General features: G+C 43.2%; 1 protein-coding gene across 4 annotated transcripts in view; it reads right to left on the bottom strand.

Moving 5' to 3' along the window:
• Window positions 1–13,494: 13,494 nt before the first annotated feature.
• Window positions 13,495–22,149, bottom strand: part of ptdss2 (phosphatidylserine synthase 2) — a 49,849-nt gene continuing 41,194 nt past the window's right edge. For all 4 annotated transcript variants that reach the window (XM_023984733.3, XM_023984735.3, XM_023984732.3 and 1 more), the window contains one exon: window positions 13,495–19,347. In XM_023984733.3, coding sequence (XP_023840501.1) covers window positions 19,161–19,347 — 187 coding nt within the window. In that variant the 3' untranslated portion in view covers window positions 13,495–19,160. The remainder of the gene's footprint in view (window positions 19,348–22,149) is intronic.

Genomic DNA, 22,149 nt, shown 5'->3' on the forward strand with positions numbered 1-22,149 from the left:
TGGTCATTATGGCCAAACAGTTCTATTTTTGTTCCATCAGACCAGAGGACATTTCTCCAAAAAGTACGATCTTTGGCCCATGTGCAGTTGAAAACCATAGTCTGACTTTTTTATGGAGCAGTGGCTTCTACCTTGCTGAGCGGCCTTTCAGGTTATGTCGCTATAGGACTCGTTTTACTGTGGATATAGATAGTTTTGTACCCGTTACCTCCAGCATCTTCACAAGGTCCTTTGCTATTGTTCTGGGATTGATATACACTTCTCGCACCAAAGTACGTTCATCTCAAGTAGACAGAACGCGTCTCTTTCCTGAGCTGTATGACAGCTGCGTGGTTCAATGGTGTTTATACTTGCAGACTATTGTTTGTACAGATGAATGTGGTACCTTCAGGCGTTTGGAAATTGCTCCCAAGGATTAACCCGACTTGTGGAGGTCTACAATTTTTTTCTGAGGTCTTGGCTGATTTCTTTTGATTTTCCCATGATGTCAAGCAAAGAGGCACTGAGTTTGAAGGTAGGCCTTGAAATACATCCACAGGTACACCTCCAATTGACTCAAATTATGTCAATTAGCCTGTCAGAAGCTTCTAAAGCCATGAAATAATTTTCTGGAATTTTCTAAGCTGTTAAAAGGTACAGTCAACTTAGTGTATGTAAACTTCTGACCCACTGGAATTGTGATACAGTGAATTATCAGTGAAATAATTTGTCTGTAAACAATTGTTGGAAAAATGACTTATGTCATGCACAAAGTAGATGTCCTAACCAACTTGCCAAAACTATAGTTCGTTAACAAGAAGTTTGTGGAGTGGTTGAAAAACGAGTTTTAATGACTCCAACCTAAGGGTATGTAAACTTCTGACTTCAACTGTAAATCCTTCATTAAATACATTGTAAATTTACAATTGTACACTGTCCATTTGCAATGTCTTACAATGGGCATTAATCATCACGAACTGGAGATGCTCTAATATACTGCAGAAATGCCCAATTGACTGGCCAGTTCATGGGATGGCAGGATGGCCGAACAGTGACAGTGGTTTCTTTCCATCGTTGATTTCAGCCTGTCCATTTTGTGATGTAAATCCCTCATTAAATATATTGCAAATGGACAATGTACACCACTCATAGCACCTTCTGTTAAAACCATATCAAAACTTTCAAAAACATAGTTACATTCGAGCTGCGGGGTCCATGTGAAAGCCTAGCTGAGGCGACCCCGAATCCCGAGTTTCGGGTCAATAGGTCATTCGGAGCTCGAGCAGCGACTTTAATTAGTGATGAAAATTCACTTATTTCGGGGTTGCTACGGGGTCCCTGGGCGAGCTATCGGCCAGAAACGTTTAAGGTCAGTCTCTATGGGCCGAGGCGGTTTCAATGCACCTCGTTTTGTGATTCTGGGACTTTTCATGTAGGCTACTGTGGCTATTTGATCATAATATAGACATAACAGTGGCCTACCATCAAAAACAATGGAGAAAATGCATCCAATAACACTTTAAAATGGAAATAGCAGTTCTATCGTTCAGCCTACAGTATCAGCCAATGTCTGGTGTTCAACGTAGGCCTACAGAGACTTTTGAAAAAAACATGCAGAGCTTGACATTAACCTGTCCATCCACTTGTCCTTCGGACAAGGTGGTGACTGAAAATGTTTTTGTTTGATACAAGAAACCACAAAATAAAATGCATCATTATTCCCATACCATTATTAGAGAATCAGACAAATTATGTTACCCTCTGCCTGTTGGCTACTTAGCGAAGGATATGAACAAATGTGCACACGTGGCTACATGTAGCTCTCGCTTTGATCTCAAAACAAGTGCATCTACTCTCGACCGCTGTTGCTGTAAACAGTCCAGTTCAAAGTGAATGGCACAGATCCATATACGGCAATGGTTTATTTGCATATAGTCCTACTGAAGCTCCGATTGGGTATGGCGCACCGGTCTGCGTAGAGCCCTCAAACTCAACTCTGGACCTCGAAGCCAGTTCGACTGCATTTTTTCCATTGTCACCCTCTAATCAGGGACTGATTTAGACCAGGCGTATGCAATTATCAGGTAGAACAGAAAACCAGTAGGCTCCGGACCTCGTAGGGTAAGAGTTGTGCCTGAGTGGTGCCTGTCAATGCAATAGAATCCTACTCCGATGCGTTCTGCTTACAACAGAATCTCTTGCATAGTTAGTTTAGCATACTAAAGTTTTGCATAGTTCATTTTGGTTTGGTATGTTGCATTGAAAGTGGCTAATATTGCGTTGATTCGATCACAATTCCCACAGTAAAGGTAAACGTTAACAGTGTTAACAGGGAAAACTCCAGAAAGTTGAGTTCAATCTTGTGCATATTATGATATTTCTACTGTGCCGCAGGCAGCTTAGAGGGAACATTGGACACCCCGGCAACTTTGATAAAAGACAAACACTATCAGTTGTATCGAGTTGTATCGAGATGGCTATGCATATTCATGGCATGAGGCTAGTAGCATAGCATCTCTCTATATTGAATGCAGGCGGTTGACGTCAACAACCCTCATTTAATTTTCAAAAAAGGATTACAATAATGAGATGACTCCACCAATCCAAAGAAAGGATAGGTGGGAACTAGACAGCCCGCTGTTCCGCTTTGTGGACAACGAATCCCATTATTAGGGAGGAGAGACATGCATCTTGTCAGTATATCCATAATCTTTGGGTATAATAAGGACTAAAGACTGCCTCCATGATGGCTAACCTTTGTTTTCAACGTAATCTACTCACGTTCGCATACGCCATTTCGTGGTTGCTGCCATCTTTCTTACTGGGATTACCTTGCCTGCGCTGGATAGCAGTATCGCGCGAACATACTCTGTCAGAGCATGTGGACAACCGGCACTTCCCCTGGCTAGCCGGGGTCTTGACCTCAGAGCATGAATATAACATGTAAATATCTTTGGTTGAGAGTGATGAAGGGAAAAAAAAAACATCCTTGGCGACAAAAATTTGAATAATTAAATGGCTGTTTTGTGCACTAAGGTGATGACAAGTGTCTTGTTAGGAATTTTCAAATTTGACTTCTCTATGGGGTCATCAATAGGAGTTGTCTTTCTCTGAAGTGATTCAGATACACAAATTCCACATCAAGGTATTGCAGTTTAAGTGCTGTGTTTGTTGAGTGTCTGTAACGGTTTTCTTCCATTGGTGAAGGAGAGGACCAAAATGCAGCGCGGCTAGTGTTCAACATATTTAATAAACAAAGAGACGAATACGTGAACACTATACAAAATACAAAATAACAAATGTGAAAACCGAGACAGACCTATCTGGTGCAGAACACAAACACAGAGACAGGAAACAATCACCCACAAAATCCCAACACAAAACAAGCCTCCTATATATGATTCTCAATCAGGGACAACGATTGACAGCTGCCTCTGATTGAGAACCATATTAGGCTGGACACAGAAACAGACAAACTAGACACACAACATAGAATTCCCACCCAGCTCACGTCCTGACCAACACTAAACAAGCAAAACACATAAGAACTCTGGTCAGGACGTTACAGTGTCCTTCCCATAAGCGTGCTGAAAGTCGGTTGTCAATTTGTTTACTGTGAAATAGCATTGTATCTGGTCAAACACAATTTTCCCCAAAAGTTTCCTAAGGGTTGGTAACAGGCTGATTGGTCGGCTATTTTGAGCCAATTAAGGGGCTTTACTATTCTTAGGTAGAGAATAACTTTTGCTTCCCTCCAGCCTGAGGGCACACCCTTCTATTAGGGTTAAATTGAAGATATGGCAAATAGGAGTGGCAATATCGTCCGCTATTATCCTCAGTAATTTCCCATCCAAATTGTCAGACCCTGTTGGCTTGTCATTGTTGATATACAGCAACAAAAATTCACCTCTTCCACACTCACTTTACACAATTCAAAATAAACAATGCTTCTTTCATAATTTGTCAGAAGTTTGCTAATCTTGCAATGAAAAAGCATTAAAGCAGCTGGCAATATCAGTGGATTTCGTGATTAATGAGCCATCTGATTCAATGAATGACGGATCGGAGTTTGCCTTTTTGCCCAAAATGAAATTTAAGGAACTCCAAAGCTTTTTCAATCATTCTTTGTCATTTTCTTTGTTTCGTAGCGTAGTTTCTTCTTCTTTTTATTCAGTTTAGTCACATGATTTCTCAAAACAAGCCTCCTATATATGATTCTCAATCAAGGACAACGATTGACAGCTGCCTCTGATTGAGAACCATATTAGGCTGGACACAGAAAACGCTCTAGGCGACCAGTTTTGATAGCCTTTAGCCGCACCCTCATCCTACTACTCCTCTGTTCCTCGGGTGATGTGGAGGTAAACCCAGGCCCTGCATGTCCCCAGTCACCCTCATTTGTTGACTTCTGTGATCGAAAAAGCCTTGGCCTCATGCATGTCAACATCAGAAGCCTCCTCCCTAAGTTTGCCTTACTCACCGCTTTAGCACACTCTGCCAACCCTGATGTCCTTGCCGTGTCCGAATCGGCTTAGGAAGGCCACCAAAAATTCTGAGATTTCCATACCCAACTATAACACTTTCCGTCAAGAAGAACTGCCAAAGGGGAGGAGTTGCAATCTACTGCAGAGATAGCCTGCAAAGTTCTGTCATACTTTCCAGGTCTTGCCCAAACAGTTCGAACTTCTAATTTTAAAATTAATCCTCCAGAAATAAGTCTCTCACTGTTGCCGCCTGCTACCGACCCCCTCAGCTCCCAGCTGTGCCCTGGACACCATCTGTGAATTGATCGCTCCCCATCTAGCTTCAGAGTTTGTTCTGTTAGGTGACCTAAAAGGGATATGCTTAACACCCGGCATCCTACAATCCAAGCTGATGCCCTCAATCTCACACAAATCATCAAGGAACCCACCAGGTACAACCCTAAATCCGTAAACATGGGCACCCTAAAGACATTATCCTGACCAACCTGCCCTCCAAATACACCTCTGCTGTCTCAATCAAGATCTCAGCGATCACTGCCTCATTGCCTGTATCCGCCACGGGTCCGCGTCAAACGACCACCCCTCATCACTGTCAAACGCTCCCTAAAACACTTCTGCGAGCAGGCCTTCTAATCGACCTGGCCCGGGTACCCTGGAAGGATATTGACCTCATCCCGTCAGTTGAGGATGCCTGGTCATTCTTTAAATGTTACTTCCTCACCATATTAGACAAGCATGCTCCGTTCAAAAAATGCAGAACCAAGAACAGATATAGCCCTTGGTTCACTCCAGACCTGACTGCCTCGACCAGCACAAAAAAACCTGTGGCGAACTGCAATAGCATCGAAGAAGCCCCGCGGATATGCAACTGTTCAGGGAAGTCAGGAACCAATACACGCAGTCAGTCAGAAAGCAAAGGCCAGCTTTTTCAAGCAGAAATGTGCATCCTGTAGCTCTAACTCCAAAAAGTTCTGGGATACTGTAAATCCATGGAGAACAAGAGCACCTCCTCCCAGCTGCCCACTGCATTGAGGCTAGTAACACGGTCACCACCGATAAATCCGTGATAATCGAAGACTTCAACAAGCATTTCTCAATGGCTGGCCATGCCTTCCTCCTGGCAACTCCAACCTTGGCCAACAGCCCCGCCCCCCCCGCTGCTACTCGCCCAAGCCTCCCCAGCTTCCTTTACCCAAATCCAGATAGCAGATGTTCTGAAAGAGCTGGAAAACCTGGACCATACAAATCAGCGGGCTTGACAATCTGGACCCCCTATTTCTGAAACTGTCCCCCCCATTGTCGCACCCCCTATCACCAGCTGTTCAACCTCTCCTTCGTATCATCTGAGATCCCCAAGGATTGGGAAGCTGCCCGGTCATCCCCCTCTTCAAAGGGGAGACACCCTGGACCCAAACTGTTACAGACCTATATCCATCCTGCCTGCCTATCTAAGGTCTTCGAAAGCCAAGTCAACAAAACAGATCACTGACCATCTCGAATTCCCACCGACCTTCTCCGCTGTGCAATCCGCGTTTCCGAGCCGGTCATGGGTGCACCTCAGCCACGCCAAGGTACTAAACGATATCATAACCCCACGATAAAAGACATTACTGTGCAGCCGTCTTCATCGACCTGGCCAAGGCTTTCGACTCTGTCAATCACCATATTCTTATCGGCAGACTCAGTAGCCTCGGTTTTTCTAATGACTGCCTTGCCTGGTCACCAACTACTTTGCAGACAGAGTTCAGTGTGTCAAATCGAGGGCATGTTGTCCGGTCCTCTGGCAGTCTCTATGGGGTACCACAGGGTTCAATTCTCGGGCCGACTCTTTTCTCTGTATACATCAATGATGTTGCTTCTGCTGCGGGCGATTCCCTGATCCACCTCTACGCAGACGACACCATTCTATATACTTCCGGCCCTCCTGGACACTGTGCTACTAACATCCAAACGAGCTTCAATGCCATACAACACTCCTTCCGTGGCCTCCAACTGCTCTTAAACGCTGTAAAACCAAATGCATGCTTTTCAACCGTTCGCTGCCTGCACCCGCACGCCCGACTAGCATACACCACCCTGGACGGTTCCGACCTAGAATATGTGGACATCTATAAGTACCTAGGTGCTGGCTAGACTGCAAACTCCCTTCCAGACTCATATCAAACATCTCCAATCCAAAATCAAAGCAAGAATCGGCTTTCTATTCCGCAACAAAGCCTCCTTCACTCACGCCGCCAAACTTACCCTAGTAAAACTGACTATCCTACCATCCTCGACTTCGGCGATGTCATCTACAAAATAGCTTCCAATACTCTACTCAGCAAACTGGATGCAGTTTATCACAGTGCCATTCGTTTTGTTACTAAAGCACCTTATACGACCCACCACTGCGACCTGTATGCCCTAGTCGGCTGGCCCTCGCTACATGTTCGTCGTCAGACCCACTGGCTCCAGGTCATCTACAAGGCTATCTAGGTAAAGTCCGCCTTATCTCAGTTCACTGTCACGATGCTACACCCCACCGCAACACGCCTCCAGCAGGTGTATCTCACTGATCATCCCTAAAGCCAAAACCTCATTTGACCCTTTCCTTCCAGTTCTCTGCTGCCTGCGACTGGAACGAATTGCAAAAATCCTGAAGTTGGAGACTTATCTCCCTCAACAACTTTAAAATCTGCTATCCGAGCAGCTAACCGATCGCTGCAGCTTACATAGTCCATCTGTAAACTACCCACCCAATTTACCTACCTCACCCCCCATACTGCTTTTATTTATTTACTTTTCTGCTCTTTTGCACACCAGTATCTCTTCTTGCACATGATCATCTGATGATTTATCACTCCAGGTTCAATCTGCTAAATTGTAATTATTCGATTTATTGCCTACCTCATGCCTTTTGCACACATTGTATATAGATTCTCTTTTTTTTCTACCATGTTATTGACTTGTTTATTGTTTACTCCATGTGTAACTCTGTGTTGTCTGTTCACACTGCTATGCTTTATCTTGGCCAGGTCGCAGTTGCAAATGAGAACTTGTTCTCAACTAGCCTACCTGGTTAAATAAAGGTGAAATAAAAATAAATAAAAATAAAAAATTTGCCAATCGGTTCTACAACCAGACCTATTTGCCATCATCCCTAAACCATAAAATTGTTAAATTCCTCATCAATACACATCGATTTAGCAGTTTTTACAGTAATTTTCCTAATGGGTGCATGCTTATTAGTAAACTGGGATAAGCAATTTCATAAATGTGTCAAGTGCAGGGTCTGGTTGCTCGTCATTACACACCACAGACCAGCAAATATTATTCACATCAACAACAGAGGAATCACTACATAACTTATTGTATGACCTCTTATACACAATATTAGGCCCAGCCTTTGGAACTTTGGTTATCCTAGATATAGTATATTGTGATCACTGCATCCGATGGATTTGGTTACTGCTTCAAACAAATGTCTGCAGCATTAGTAAAGATCTGAAGAACAGATGATGATGATTTCATTCCTGTACTGTTTGTGGGTTGATTGGTAACCTGAACCAGGTTGGAGCACTGGCTACAGTTTGAAGCTTTCTCTTGGATGGGCAGCCTGATGAAAGCCAATCAATATTTAAAATCAACCAGAAAGCATAACTCTATTGACAGCACATACATTATCAAGCATTTCACACATATTATCCAGATACTGACTGTTAGCACTTGGTGGTCTATAGCAGATTCCTACCAGAATGGGCTTTAGGTGAGGCAGATGAATCCGTAGTCATATTACTTCAACAGTATTTAACATGAGATCCTCTCTAAGCTTCACAGGAATGTGGTTCTGAATATAAACATCCACACCTCTGGAATTTCTGTCTTTTCTGTAGATCTTATAACCGTGTATTGCTACCACTGTATCAAAGGTATCATCTAAGTGAGTTTTTAGAGATTGTCAAAATATGAATGTCATCTGTTAACAAATGATTGATTTCATGAACCTTGTTTCTTAAGCTACATATGTTAACGTGGTCTATGTTAACACTTTTCTGGGATGCTTGATTATTTTTCTTGCTTTACTGGGAAGCTTAGCAGAGGTAGACATGCTCTGGTTATTTTTATTAGTGCAGGGTGAGCTGCACACAGTGGACTTCCTACTAGGGCAGACCACCTCAGTGCTAACAGTATACATCTGGTTCATAGGGCACATGATTACTGCGTACAATAGCTGTAGGATCAGCAGAGGCATTACGGGCAGTAAGAGGGACATAAATTAGGTTATTTACATTGTGTCTTCCAACGCCCCTGGGATAATGTACATTTGCTGAAGCATTTTGACAACTCAGCGACACAATGGTAGGGATTAACTGAGCTGGGCTTGGGTCATTGATAAGTCATTGTCTCAACGCAGCCTTATAATGCTGTGAAATGATCCAGGAACCCAAATGATTTGGGTGGATCCTATCCTCCTTATAATACAAGCTTTGTTTCCAGAAGGTATCAAAATTGTTAATGAATGTAACACCCACAGAGCTGCAATAGTCTCCTAGCCAGTTAAGGGGGGCTAAAAGTTTGCTGAACCGTTCAAGGCTACGATTTAGGTAGGGCAGAGGGCCAGTATAGTATTATGGGCCATTTGTTGGTGTTAAGTAGGGACTTTAAAATCCATCTTCAGCTGTTCTGAGCTGACCTTCATGATGTAATTTGACCCCCCATTAACCATGACAGTATCAGCCCCCAGTGACTGACTCACAGCCTCGGGAAGCAACCAGGTGATATCCTGAACTTTTTGCCACAGGTTAAAAACACTAAGTCTTTGCCTCACCATCGAACTCCCTATCACAATCGCCGGAATGATCCAGCCTCTGCCGTGTCTCGAAGCAGAGGACAGAGCCACAGACCTCACCTGAGTTGGAATTGTCCGTAGAGCTCCGAGACAGGATTGTGTTGAGGCACAGATTTGGGGAAGAGTACCAAAAAATGTATTCGGTATTGAAGGTCCCCAAGAACATAATGGCCTCCATCAGTCTTAAATGGAAGCAAGTTGGAACCACCAAGACTCTTCCTAGAGCTGGCTACCTGGCCAAACTGAGAAGGGCCTTAGTCAGGGAGGTGACCAAGAACCCGATGGTCACTCTGAAAGAGCTCCAGAGTTCCTCTGTGAAGATGGGAGAATCTTCCAGAAGGACAACTACCTCTGCAGCACTCCACCTGTAACGCAGACGCTGGGAGTCAGGAAGCAAGTACAGGAGGTGAATTTAACAATAAATAGAACATGGAACAATACAAAACAAGAGTAGCGTCGGGACATGAGAAACATAACTAATACTGCCTGGGGAAAGAACCAAAGGGAGTGACAGATATAGGAGAGGTAATCACAGAACTGATGGAGTCCAGGTGAGTCTTATGAGGAGCAGGTGCGCGTAACGATGGTGGCAGGTGTGCGTAATAATAAGACAACTGTCAACAACAAGCGCCAGAGAGGAGGAGCGGGGGTAGACGTGACAACACCAATCAGGACTTTATGGAAGAGTGACTAGACAGAAGCCACTCCTCAGTAAAAAGGCACATGACAGGCCACTTGGAGTTTGCCAAAAGGCACCTTAAGACTCTCAGACCATGAGAAACAAGATTCTCTGGTCTGATTAAACCAGGATTTAACTCTTTGGCCTGAATGCCAAGCGTCACGTCTGGAGGAAACCTGGCACCATCCCTACAGTGAAGTATGGTGGGGGCAGCATCATGCTGTGGGGATGTTTTTCAGCGGCAGGAACAGGGAGACTAGTCAGGATCGAGGGAAAGATGAATGGAGCAAAGTACAGAGAGATCCTTGATGAAAACCTGCTCCAGAGCGCTCCAGACTGCGGTGAAGGTTTACCTTCCAACAGGACAACGATCCTAAGCACATGGCCAAGAGAACGCAGGAGTAGCTTTGGGATAATGTCCTTGAGTGGTCCAGCCAGAGCCCAGACTTGAAACTGATCGAACATCTCTGGAGATGCCTGAAAATAGCTGTGCAGCAATGCTCCCCATCCAACCTGACAGCTTGAGATGATCTGCTGAGAAAAATAGGAGAAACTCCACAAACACAGGTGTGCCAAGCTTGTAGCGTCGTACCCAAGAAGACGAGTCTGTAATTGCTGCCAAAGGTGCTTCAATAAAGTACTGACTAAAGGGTTTATGTAAATGTGATATACATTTAATAGATTTTAGAATAAGGCTGTAACATACCATAATTTTGAAAAAGCACTGCATTCACTAAGTATTCAGACCCCCATGCACTGTCAACTGTGGGACCTTATATAGACAGGTGTGTGCCTTTCCAAATCATGTCGAATCAATTGAATTTACCACAGGTGGACTCCAATCAAGTTGTAGAAACATCAAGGATGATCAATGGAGACAGGATGCACCTGAGATCAATTTCGAGTCTCATAGCGAAGGGTCTAAATACTTTTTATTTCTTTTTTTTTAAATTGCAGAATATCTAAACCTGTTTTCGCTTTGTCATTATGGGTATTGTGTGTAGATTGAGTTAAACAAATATCATCCATTTTCGAATAGGCTGTAATGTAACAAAATGTGGAAAAGGCAAGGGGCCCGAATACTTTCCCGAATGCACTGTATGTCTGACTCTGGCATTATAACTGAGAAGAATGGGATAAGTGGTCGTCATTTTATCTCGGCAGGCTTTTTATTCGAGAGAAACAGTGGTGTAGTTGACCTTGGTCAGTCAATCGACTGCTCTTCCCTCTGCCAGCCACTAGCTGACTTGTCGGTTTAACCCCTTCAACTTCTGGCGAATCTTTGTTTTCATTGCAAGAATTTACTATCTGTGATGTGCTAGATCCCTGCCCTGCATTTAATGCAAATAAAAATCCACTGGAGCTGATATGCTTGATCCATTTTTGCTGCAGCTCTCTGCCCCCGATTGCTGAATTATTAACCCATAAGTTTTACCTGACGATTATATATCTGGTACTATCCCCAAGGTTTGGAAGGCGGCCTATGTTCTCCCATTCACAAAGGTGGTGACTCTTGCGATCAACCTGACAGAGCTTGAGAGGATCTGAAGAGAATGGGAGAAACTCCCCAAATACAGGTGTGCCAAGCTTGTAGCATCATACCCAAGAAGACTCAAGGCTGTAACAAAGTACTGAGTAAAGGGTCTGAATACTTCTGTAAATTTGATGTTTTTTTTAATATATTTTTTTTAATAAATTTGGACAATTTTGAAAAACCTGTTTTTGCTTTGCATTATGGGGTATTGTGTGTGTAGATGGGTGAGGAAAAACAACAATTGAATCCATTTTAGAATAAGGCTGTAAAACGTAACAAAATGTGTAAAAAGTCAAAGGGTCTGAATACTTTGAATCATACGTTCTAATATGCATTAGTGTTTTGAATTAATCATCACCTTTGAAAGGCTGTGCATTCCATTGCGTTAGGCTTTGAAACAACATCCACAACCATGTTTTACTGTTTCAACCTGCTGTTGAACTTCTTTCCTCAAACGGATCATCACAGTGAGGTGAGTTGTACATGTACGATAGGCCTACTGTTTTGATGGTAAGTGTTTGTAATTTTCTATTGAATTTGCATTGATGTCAAAGTGGTTAGAGGGAGAATAGAGCCCCGAGTACGAGGCCATTAGGACCGGATGGTAGTTACAGTAGCAAGTTGGATACTACCAAAGTATGTCCAGAGTGCATAAAAGGAGATTACCGTGACTCAACGGTTCCCTGTAATTTTGATCACGTGGAATTTTACTGCAGTCATGACACGACTGCCGGTAATATGGTCACTACAACAGCCCTACAGCCAACCGGCCTCACAACTGCAGACCACGTGTAACCATGCCAGCCCAGGACCTCCACATCAGTCTCCTTCACTTGCGGGATCATCTGACACCAGCCACCCGGGACAACTGATGAAACTGTGGGTTTGCACAACCAAAGAATTTCTGCACAAACTGTCAGAAACAGTCTCAGGGAAGCTCATCTGCGTATTCGTCGTCCTCATCTGTCTGCAGTTCGGCGTCAAAACCGACTTCAGTGGGCAAATGCTCACCTTCGATGGCCACTGAAGAAGTGTGCTCTTTGGGTATGAATCCTGGTTTCAACTGTACCGGGCAGATGGCAGACAGTGTAGCGTGTGTGGGTGAGCGGTTTGTTGACGTCAACATTGTGAAGAGTGCCCCATGGAGGTGGGGTTATTGGTAAGGGCAGGCATAAGCTACAGACAACGCACGAGTGATTTCCTTATATGAACTGTAACTCAGTAAAATCTTTGAAATTGTTGTTTATATTTTTGTTCAGTGAAGACGTTCATTCTGGTTTATGAACATCTACAACCAGGAGCTCAAATTTCTTGGGAACAGAAAGATTTGGACACCATGAAATTTGATTTTACATATGGCCCCTCCTTCCTTTAATCTGTCACATCTAAATAGATTAATCACTTACTTCAATGTCTTTATCAGAGAAGGAACCATTTAACCATGTTTCCTAGAGAACCAGAATGTCAGGCATGAGCCCTAAACCTGAGTGTCAATTGTGTCCATTTTTTCTATCATACTTGTCACATTTAGTTGCATAAGCGTGAGCCCCCTATGAAGTGTAAAGTCAGAGGGTATTAAGATCATTCCCATAAGAGCTAACAGGCATAGGGTCATCTGCAGCTATTTGTTGAGTGAGATGAGACTTCGTTCAAGTCCCTGGCCAACCACGTGACAGCAGACCAGTCTGGACATTTGACATACCTCCCTCAAGTTGCTGGATGCAGGGGAGAGAACTGGGAGAGCAGTGTTGGTGGAGTTGCTTTGTGAGATGGTGTAAACTGTGGAAGGTGTGAACCCATGTTCACAGTTATTCCATTGTTATATGAACGCCAGCTGAAAAGTACCAGCGACCCCGCTTTGGCCAAGTCAGAGCAGGTCCGCTGAGGCCATGGCCAAGTGTGTCACTGGAGCCGGGCCGTGTAGGTGGAAACAAACGTCTGTGCCTTTTTGGTAAATTCTCAGTGGAAATTTGTCATAAAGCCAGAAATGTTCAAATTTTTCATTAGATTTTATTGAAAACTTTATAAAATAACATGCGACAGCAGCATTTCATTTTTTGTTTACTATCCTTTACATGTTCACATTTATTCAAACGGTAGAAAATGGCTTTAACAGCCCTCTCAGACCAACTGCACAGGCAGATGCTGTGACAGAAGGGATCTGCTGCCCTCTTGTGTCTAAGAGTGGGAGTTCACTTACCCGACACCACGCTATAGGCCTTTTTTAAATTTTTACCTTTATTTAACTAGGCAAGTCAAACAGATCTGTCTCGGAAACACGACCCTAGGCAGCACAGTGACCAAATTTACATGCGCACAGTATTCCAGATAGTAGCTCATATCCCACTTAAGGTCTTATTCTGGAATGAATAAACTGAATATTCCTCATTTAAGTTATAGGTTAAATGGAATTGTAACAGAAACACAGACTGACAGGAGGGCCTATAACCTCTCACATGCAGTGTAATATAATACTAACACTAGCAGTAAAATTATACAACAAATGTCTTGGAAACAAGAATGAAGAATATTAATATTATACTTTTTAATACTACTTTTTTTAATTTTATTTTTTTATAAATCTCTTGAGTTTATTAGTACGGAGAATCTGCAAAATAAATGATTATTGAATTATTTTGGTTGTACGAACTGTGCAGGTAGCCTACCTTTTGAAAGTGATTTGTTTGACAAACCAAATGAAAATATCACACATCACCCGTGATTTGCAAAATTGAGCCTCTGCACTCCACCAAAAACAACAGTAAACAGGATACATGCCACAATATCCCGTCAGCATATCCCAGACATCTTATCCGGGTTTCTCATAACCGAGATACAAGCCTTTTCAGGTTATTATAAATGGGATATGACGTTCATATGCATACACTCAAAAACAGTACACTTCAGTATCCCGAATAATAACGGGATATTGGTGTGCATGTAAAAGTGGTCAATGACTAGGTTCTGGTTTCAATGATGGTCTCTTTTGGCATGGAGGAACTACATCACTGCTTATGCCACTACTTTATCCCCTTGAATAAAATACTAAATAGATTTTGGCGGCAACTTTTGATTCACAAGGTTTTGGCATGTCTGCCTCGTGATTTGTTGGGAGAGTCCCCAGATCCCCACCCCCCCTTATCAACGTAGGCAGTGGCATAGTTCCTCTATGCCGAAAGAGTCCATCATTGAAACCAGGCTCTAGTCTCTGTTGCTTGGGGTCGGCTTTTGGAGAATAAGCAGGTTTGGGGATCAATCCCATTTCAGTGCCGTCATTTGAAAAGTAAACAACAAACAATTATCAAGCCAATACTTTGAATTTCAATCAGAGTTTCCTGAATTGAAATCCTGATCCTTAGCAACGGGCACGGTAGACTGAATTCTCAGGCCCACGCCTAAAAAAATAAAACAAAATTCTTAGTGTCATCTTCAAGACACTCCAACATATGACATAGTACAAGAAAACAGGTACAGACTTAGGGATACTTCAGCTAAACAGTATTTTTTTGTTGTACTTTGTACAGGCAGCCTGCACATTCAAAGGGGGCAAAATGTTCTGAAACCAATTTAAAAACACTCATTTGGAAAGTATTCAGAGCCCTTGACTTTTTCCACATTGATGAAGGCTGTAATGTAACAATCTACACACACTCACAATACCCCATAATGACAAAGTGAAAACAGGTTCTTAGAAATGTATTACAAATAAAAAACAAAATACCTTATTTACATAAGTACTCAGACCATTTGCTACGAGACACAAAATTGAGCTCAGCTGAATCCTGTTTCCATTGATCATCCTCGATGTTTCTACAACTTGATTGAGTCCACCTGTGGTAAATTCAATTAATTGGACATGATTTGAAAAAGGCACACACACCTTTCTAAATAATGTCCCACAGTTGACAGTGCATGTGATCAATGGAAACAGAATGCACCTGAGCTCAATTTCGAGTCTCATAGAAAAGAGTCTGAATACTTAAGTAAATAAGGCATCAGTTTATTTTTTTTATACATTTGACATGAGGTATTGTGTAGATTGCAAAATAAAATAAATCTTTAATCCATTTTAGAATAGGGCCGTAACATAAAATGTGGAAAAGGTCAAGGGGTCTGAATACTTTCCAAAGGCACCGTGTACACACTACCGGTAAGAAGTTTTAAAACACCTACTCACTCAAGGGTTTTTCTTTATTTTTTACTATTTTCTACATTGTAGAATAATAATGAAGACATCAAAACTATGAAATAACACATATGGAATCATGTAGTAACCAAAACTGTCAAACTAATCAAAATATATTTTATATTTGAGATTCTTCAAATAGCCACCCTTTGCCTTGATGACAGCTTTGCACACTCTTGGCATTCTCTCAACCAGCTTCATGAGGTAGTCACCTGGAACAGATTTCAATTAACAGGGGTGCCTCGTTAAAAGTTAATTTGTGAAATTTCTTTCCTTTTTAATGCCTTTGAGCCAATTAGTTATGTTGTGACAAGGTAGGGGTGGTATACAGAAGATAGCCCTATTTGGTAAAAGACGAAGTCCATATTATGGCAAGAACAGCTCAAATAAGCAAAGAGAAACGACAGTCCATCATTACTTTAAGACATGAAGGTCAGTCAATACGGAACATTTCAAGAACTTTAAAAGTTTCTTCAAGTGCAGTCGCAAAAACCATCAAGAGCTATGATGAAACTGGCTCTCATGAGGACTGCCACAGGAATGGACGATCCTGAGTGTTACCAGCCTCAGAAATTGCAGCCCAAATAAATGCTTCAGAGTTCAAGTAACAGACATCTCAACATCAACTGTTTAGAGGAGACTGTGTGAATCAGGCCTTCATGGATGAATTGGTGTCAATAAACCACTACTAAAAGGACACCAATAAGAAAGAGAGACTCTCTTGGACCAAGAAACACAAACAATGGACATTAGAGCGGTAGAAATGTGTCCTTTGGTCTGGAGTCCAAATTGGAGATTTTTGGTTCCAACCGCCGTGTCTTTTTGAGACACGGTGTGGGTGAACGGATTATCTACGCATGTGTATTTCCCACCGTAAAGCACGGAACTGGTGTTATGGTGCTTTGCTGGTGACACTGTCCGATTTATTTTTAATTCAAGGCACACTTAACCAGCATGGCTACAACAGCATTCTGCAGTGATACACCATCCCATCTGGTTTGCACTTAGTGGGACTATCATTTGTTTTTCAACAGGACAAACGACCCAACACACCTCCAGGTTGTGTAAGGACTATTTGACCAAGAGTGATGGCGTGCTGCATCAGATGACCTGGCCTCCACCATCACCCGACCTCAAGCAAATTGAGATGGTTTGGGATGAGCAGAGTGAAGGGAAAAGCAGCCAACAAGTGCTCAGCATATGTGGGAACTCTTTCAAAACTGTTGGAAAAGCATTCCAGTTGAAGCTGGTTGAGAGAATGCCAAGAGTGTGCAAAGCTGTCACAAAGGCAAAGGGTGGCTACTTTGAAGAATCTAAAATATATTTTGATTTGTTAAAAAACAAAAATGGGTTACTACATGAGTCCATACGCCTTATTTCATAGTTTAATGTCTTCACTATTATTCTACAATGTAGAAAATTGTAAAAATAAAGAAACACCCTTGAATGAGTAGGTGTGTCCGAACTTTTGACTGGTACTGTGCACAGAGAGACACACACATATATACATACATGTATACACATACATATATACACATACATATATAGACACATACATACACACTATACATACATATATGCCAACATTTTCAGAAACATTTCTGGAAGGAGAGAGGAAAAGCATTACAATTAAAAAAAGGAAACTTTTGAGAAATATATATGTAGACTTCAAATGGCGATAAACTCCTCTCCGACTCTACGTTGCACTACAGCCCAGTTTATAACCACCACATAACATGTTAAATAATTGGTGTTTAATGAGAAGCCGCCTTCATTTAAGGTTTAGAGCTGCTGGTATTACATTCACAATATATTATAAATGGCATTAAGCATGTTCTAGGTCAACAGGCGGTTTGGAACAATTTAGCACAAGTCCTCTACTCTCCATCCAGTGACATACATACTAATACCTATTGCGACTCACAACTAGTTATTTTACATCGGATGGCGCTTGTAATTACACACGGAACCAAGGTGCCGAAGCTCATGTCCCAGCAAGAGTCACCATCGAGCCCTGAGCAGTGCAAAGAAAGACTGCCCATTTTAGTCTCATCTTTGTGATGTGCTTTTTTCTCTCCCTTATTTATTGGGAGGGTGATCGCCAACACAAGTGGATTCAGTCTGTAGCCAACATCCACAATGTGGACACCTCTCCACGCAAAAAGAAATCCCTTCGTGTCATCTAGGCTCGATATTCACCTGTGATGAACAGTGCGAACAGTGCGGTGAGGGGCAACGGGTTATGTAATACTGTAGCTACCACTTCAACTTGAAAGCCCACACTAATTGGTACCCGTCACCTGGCTTTTGGCTATTCCGAGACGCGTTTCCCATGAATGACGCCAGTGTGATTAATTAAGACGTTAAAGAGCCCAATTAAAAACAGGTGTGTCAGACATGGTTAACATATCTCCAATGGCTGTGTGTGCGCCCTGCATTCTTTAAGCATATTTAGAATTGTACAGACGTTCATTCTGTATTTAAAGCTTTTTTTGGGGCCGGCTTTGCATCCCTCCTTTGAGTCCAATTTGGTTCGAATACCATCATCTGTCATGTTACAGCCATCATTACCACATGTTACTAGGATATAACGGTTGCACGGCACCTCCACGGCATTGGGACTTAATTGCCCGAGCGCAGGTTGAGTGGCACAGCCCAAATGGTTTAGACCAGGGTTTCCCAAACTCCATCCTGGTGCGCCCCCTGGGTGCACGTTCTGTTTTTGCCATAGCACTACACAGCTGATTCAAATAACCAACTCATCATCGGGCTGTGATCATTTGAGTCAGCTGTGTAGTGTTAAGAGGAAAAAGAGGAAAAAGATGCACCCAGGGGGGGGTCCCGGGCCCGAGTTTGGGAAACCCTGCTTTAGCAGAATATGGCTTGAGCAGGGATGAGTTCAAAGCTTTGGCTGTTATTTAGCTTGTAAGTAAGTATGTCTGCTGGCCCCTTGGGGGTTCTGTTCCTCTCCCTCCCAACCCTTGCTTCACCCTGATTACATTTTAAGTTAACATAATTCTGCCATGGTGAAAACAAAATCTATCATCTGTCCCAACCCAATACCCTTTGTGATCCCAGTGTCGCAAACAATTTTTTTTTATCATATTTGACCCAATTCAATTTCAACTCATAACAGAATAAGAAAATCTCCGCCCGTAAAGTTCCCAGCACGATTACACAATAAACGTACATGAGGTAAATCCCTGTAGTATGGGATAGCTAGCTGACACCACAACCCCAAATCCCTGTTCGGTGTTTTGTTCTGTGATTAGTGTTAACAGTGAAAAGCCAGCACAGGAATGACTATGACATTGTTCAGGTAGGCACAAGAACAACATCCCCCTTCCCCCAGACACACCTCTTCTAACACCGCTATACTTGTGATCCAGGTGACCTGTGTGTGTATGGCGCTGCGGCGCGGCTCTTTTTTGTCCCTTTCCCCACCCCCTACCAGCGGCAGGCTCCGCCTCTCAGGACTTCCTGTGTCGGAGTGACTCGGAGATGCCGTTGAGTTTGCTGCGTCCCGACGGGGTTGCCGTGCCACCGTTGCCGCGTCCCGACGGGGTTGCCGTGCCACCGTTGCCATGGGGACGGCCGCAGTCCCCCGTGACCTCCTGCTTCCGTCGGCGAGCGTCTTTGTAGCGGAGAGTGATGTCACTGCGGGTAGAGCAGAGGAGGAGAGTCAAGGGGGACACAGCGGCACACACACACACGTGTTAGGACGTTTACCAGCCTATATAGGCCTAAACGTTAGCACATTTCTTCACACACTTACAAATACCCTGATTCTAAAGCACCCCCAATGGTTTTGAACACACTCACCCCCATCCTCCCTAAGGGACAGTGTAGAACAGTAAGACATACATAGGTTGTGTGTTTCTCAAACAGCTGGGGAGGAGGACACGACTTTTCAAGTCTCTGTTTAAGGATGGCATGTCCAGACGACATGCGGCTATAATCCTCTGTTCGCTTCAGAACCATGACTGAAGACAGTTGGTGGAAGGTGCAGGGTGAGGAGCTGTTGATCTGATTGGCTATCAGAGGATGGCGGGTGGGGTCAGCATGCTGACTGACAGGTTGAAGGGCAACAGTCTCATAGCAACAATCTCCCTATTTTCATAGCAGTTCCCTGTGAAGAAACCCTTGGACACACTTTAAAAACGGCCAATAATACAGCCAGGACGGCCAACCCTCTTCTTGAGAGCTACTGGGTGTACTCCGGCCCTGCTTTAACACACCTGATTCAGTTAATCAAGCTTACCCGACTCCTGAGCTGCTGATTTGTAGAATTATGTGTGTTCAAGCAAAAATGTTGCCCGCTGAGGGTAGTAAAGGACTAGAGTTGAGAAACTGCATGCACCCAAGGAGGGTAACCCTCCCTCCAGAAGGAGGGTAGCTCTCCAGGAGGGTTGGCCACACTGGATTTGCCAGGGAGAATTGTTAGAAAAGCCCTCAGAGATATCATGACACGTCAGCTTTAGAAAACCGTCCGTGAGTTAAGCCATTTTTCTACTTCTTGCAGGGTGACATGGCATGTTACAGGAAATAATCATTGACACGGCATCTCACACCACCAGCTCATGCCATGTCATACTTTATAAACTGTGTTGGTGGCTGAGGAATGAGTCATACAGTGCATTTGGAAAGTATTCAGACCCCTTCACTTTTTCAAATTTTCATTAAGTTACAGCCTTATTCTAAAATGGATTAAATTGTTTCCCCCCCTCAATCAATCCACACACAATAACCCATAACGACAAAGCAAAAACAGGTTTAGAAATTGTTGCAAATGTATAAAAATATATATGTATATAAAAAAAAAATATATATATATATTTTTATATCACATTTCCATAAGTATTCAGACCCCTTACTGAGTACTTTGTTGAAGCACCTTTGGTAGCGATTACAGCCTCGAGTCTTCTTGGGTATGACGCTACAAGCTTGGCACACCTGTATTTGGGGATTCTCCCATTCTTCTCTGCAGATCCTCTCAAGCTCTGTCAGGTTGGATGGGGAGCGTCGCTGCACAGTTATTTTCAGACCTCTCAGATGTTCGATCGGGTTCAAGTCCGGACTCTGGCTGGGCCACTCAAGGACATTCAGATAATTGTCACGAAGCCACTCCTGCAATGTCTTGGCTGTGTGCTTAGGGTCATTGTCCTGTTGGAAGGTTAACCTTTACCCCAGCCTGAGGTCGGTCCTGAGTGCTCTGGAGTAGGTTTTCATCAAGCATCTCTCTGTACTTTGCTCCGTTCATCTTTCCCTCGATCCTGACTAGTCTCCCTGTCCATGCTGCTGAAAAACATCCCCACAACATGATGCTGCCACGACCAAGCTTCACTGTAGGGATGGTGCCAGGTTTCCTCCAGACGTGACACTTGGTATTCAAGCCAAAGAGTTCAATCTTGGTTTAATCAGACCAGAGAATCTTGTTTCTCATGGTCTGAGAGTCCTCCAAGCGGGCTGTCGTGCCTTTTACTGAGGGGCTTCTGTCTGGCCACTCTAAAAATAAAGGCCTGATTGGTGGAGTGCTGCATAGATGGTTGTCCTTCTGGAAGGTTCTCCCATATCCACAGAGGAACTCTGGAGCGACCATCAAGTTCCTGGTCAGAAATTTGCCAAAATTACTAAACCTGTTTTCGCTTTGTCATTATGGGGCTTTGTGTAAATTGATGAGGATTTTTCTTTTATCAATTTTAGAATAAGGCTGTAACGTAACAAATTGTGGAAAAAGGGGTCTGGGGTCTGAATACTTTCCGAATGCACTGTAGTCATAGCTTTCCAAATGTTCCAGAACGGCACTTTGAAGTTGACCACTTCCACTTCATTTAAAAGTGTTTTCACTGATCAAACCGTTTTCTAATTGAGGAACAATCTGAGAGAGAAAAGACAAAAAGTCCCGAGTGTGAGGTCAGAAAACAAAAAAAACAGGAAGAGGATAGTAGTACGACACGGCATAACCGAAAACATGCATCATGAGATGGATTGATTCTGTGGAGGGAAAACATGGATCCATTTTGGATCCAGAGAAGGTGAGGTGGTGGGTGATGATGGCACCACAGCAGACCACAGCTACGTAGGAGAAGAGACACAGCCTCGCTCCTACACCTACCTCACTGGACATGAACATTGCCCCTAAGAATGAGAAGGGACAGGAGGAGGGGTGGAGAAAACAGACGAGAAGCTTTAACATGCAGGGCTAATATACCCAGTCACGTCCAGCATGGGGGGGAAGGGGGCAACATTTTTTTTTTTTTGCACACTCAGCCACGTAAAAAAAAAAATACAACCATTATACCATATGGGGAGGTGAGGGGAAAAAAGGAACCCCCCCCCAAAAAATGGACAAAAAAATACATAAAGAAATAGAAAAACATTACTAAAATAATAAATGGGCAGCAATTGAACATAAGGTTCCATGAAGAATCAACATAAATGTATGTCTTCATAAACATG

The sequence above is a fragment of the Salvelinus sp. IW2-2015 genome, linkage group LG4q.1:29 (genome assembly GCF_002910315.2).
Source record: "Salvelinus sp. IW2-2015 linkage group LG4q.1:29, ASM291031v2, whole genome shotgun sequence".
In the NCBI taxonomy this organism is placed as follows: Eukaryota; Metazoa; Chordata; class Actinopteri; order Salmoniformes; family Salmonidae; genus Salvelinus; species Salvelinus sp. IW2-2015.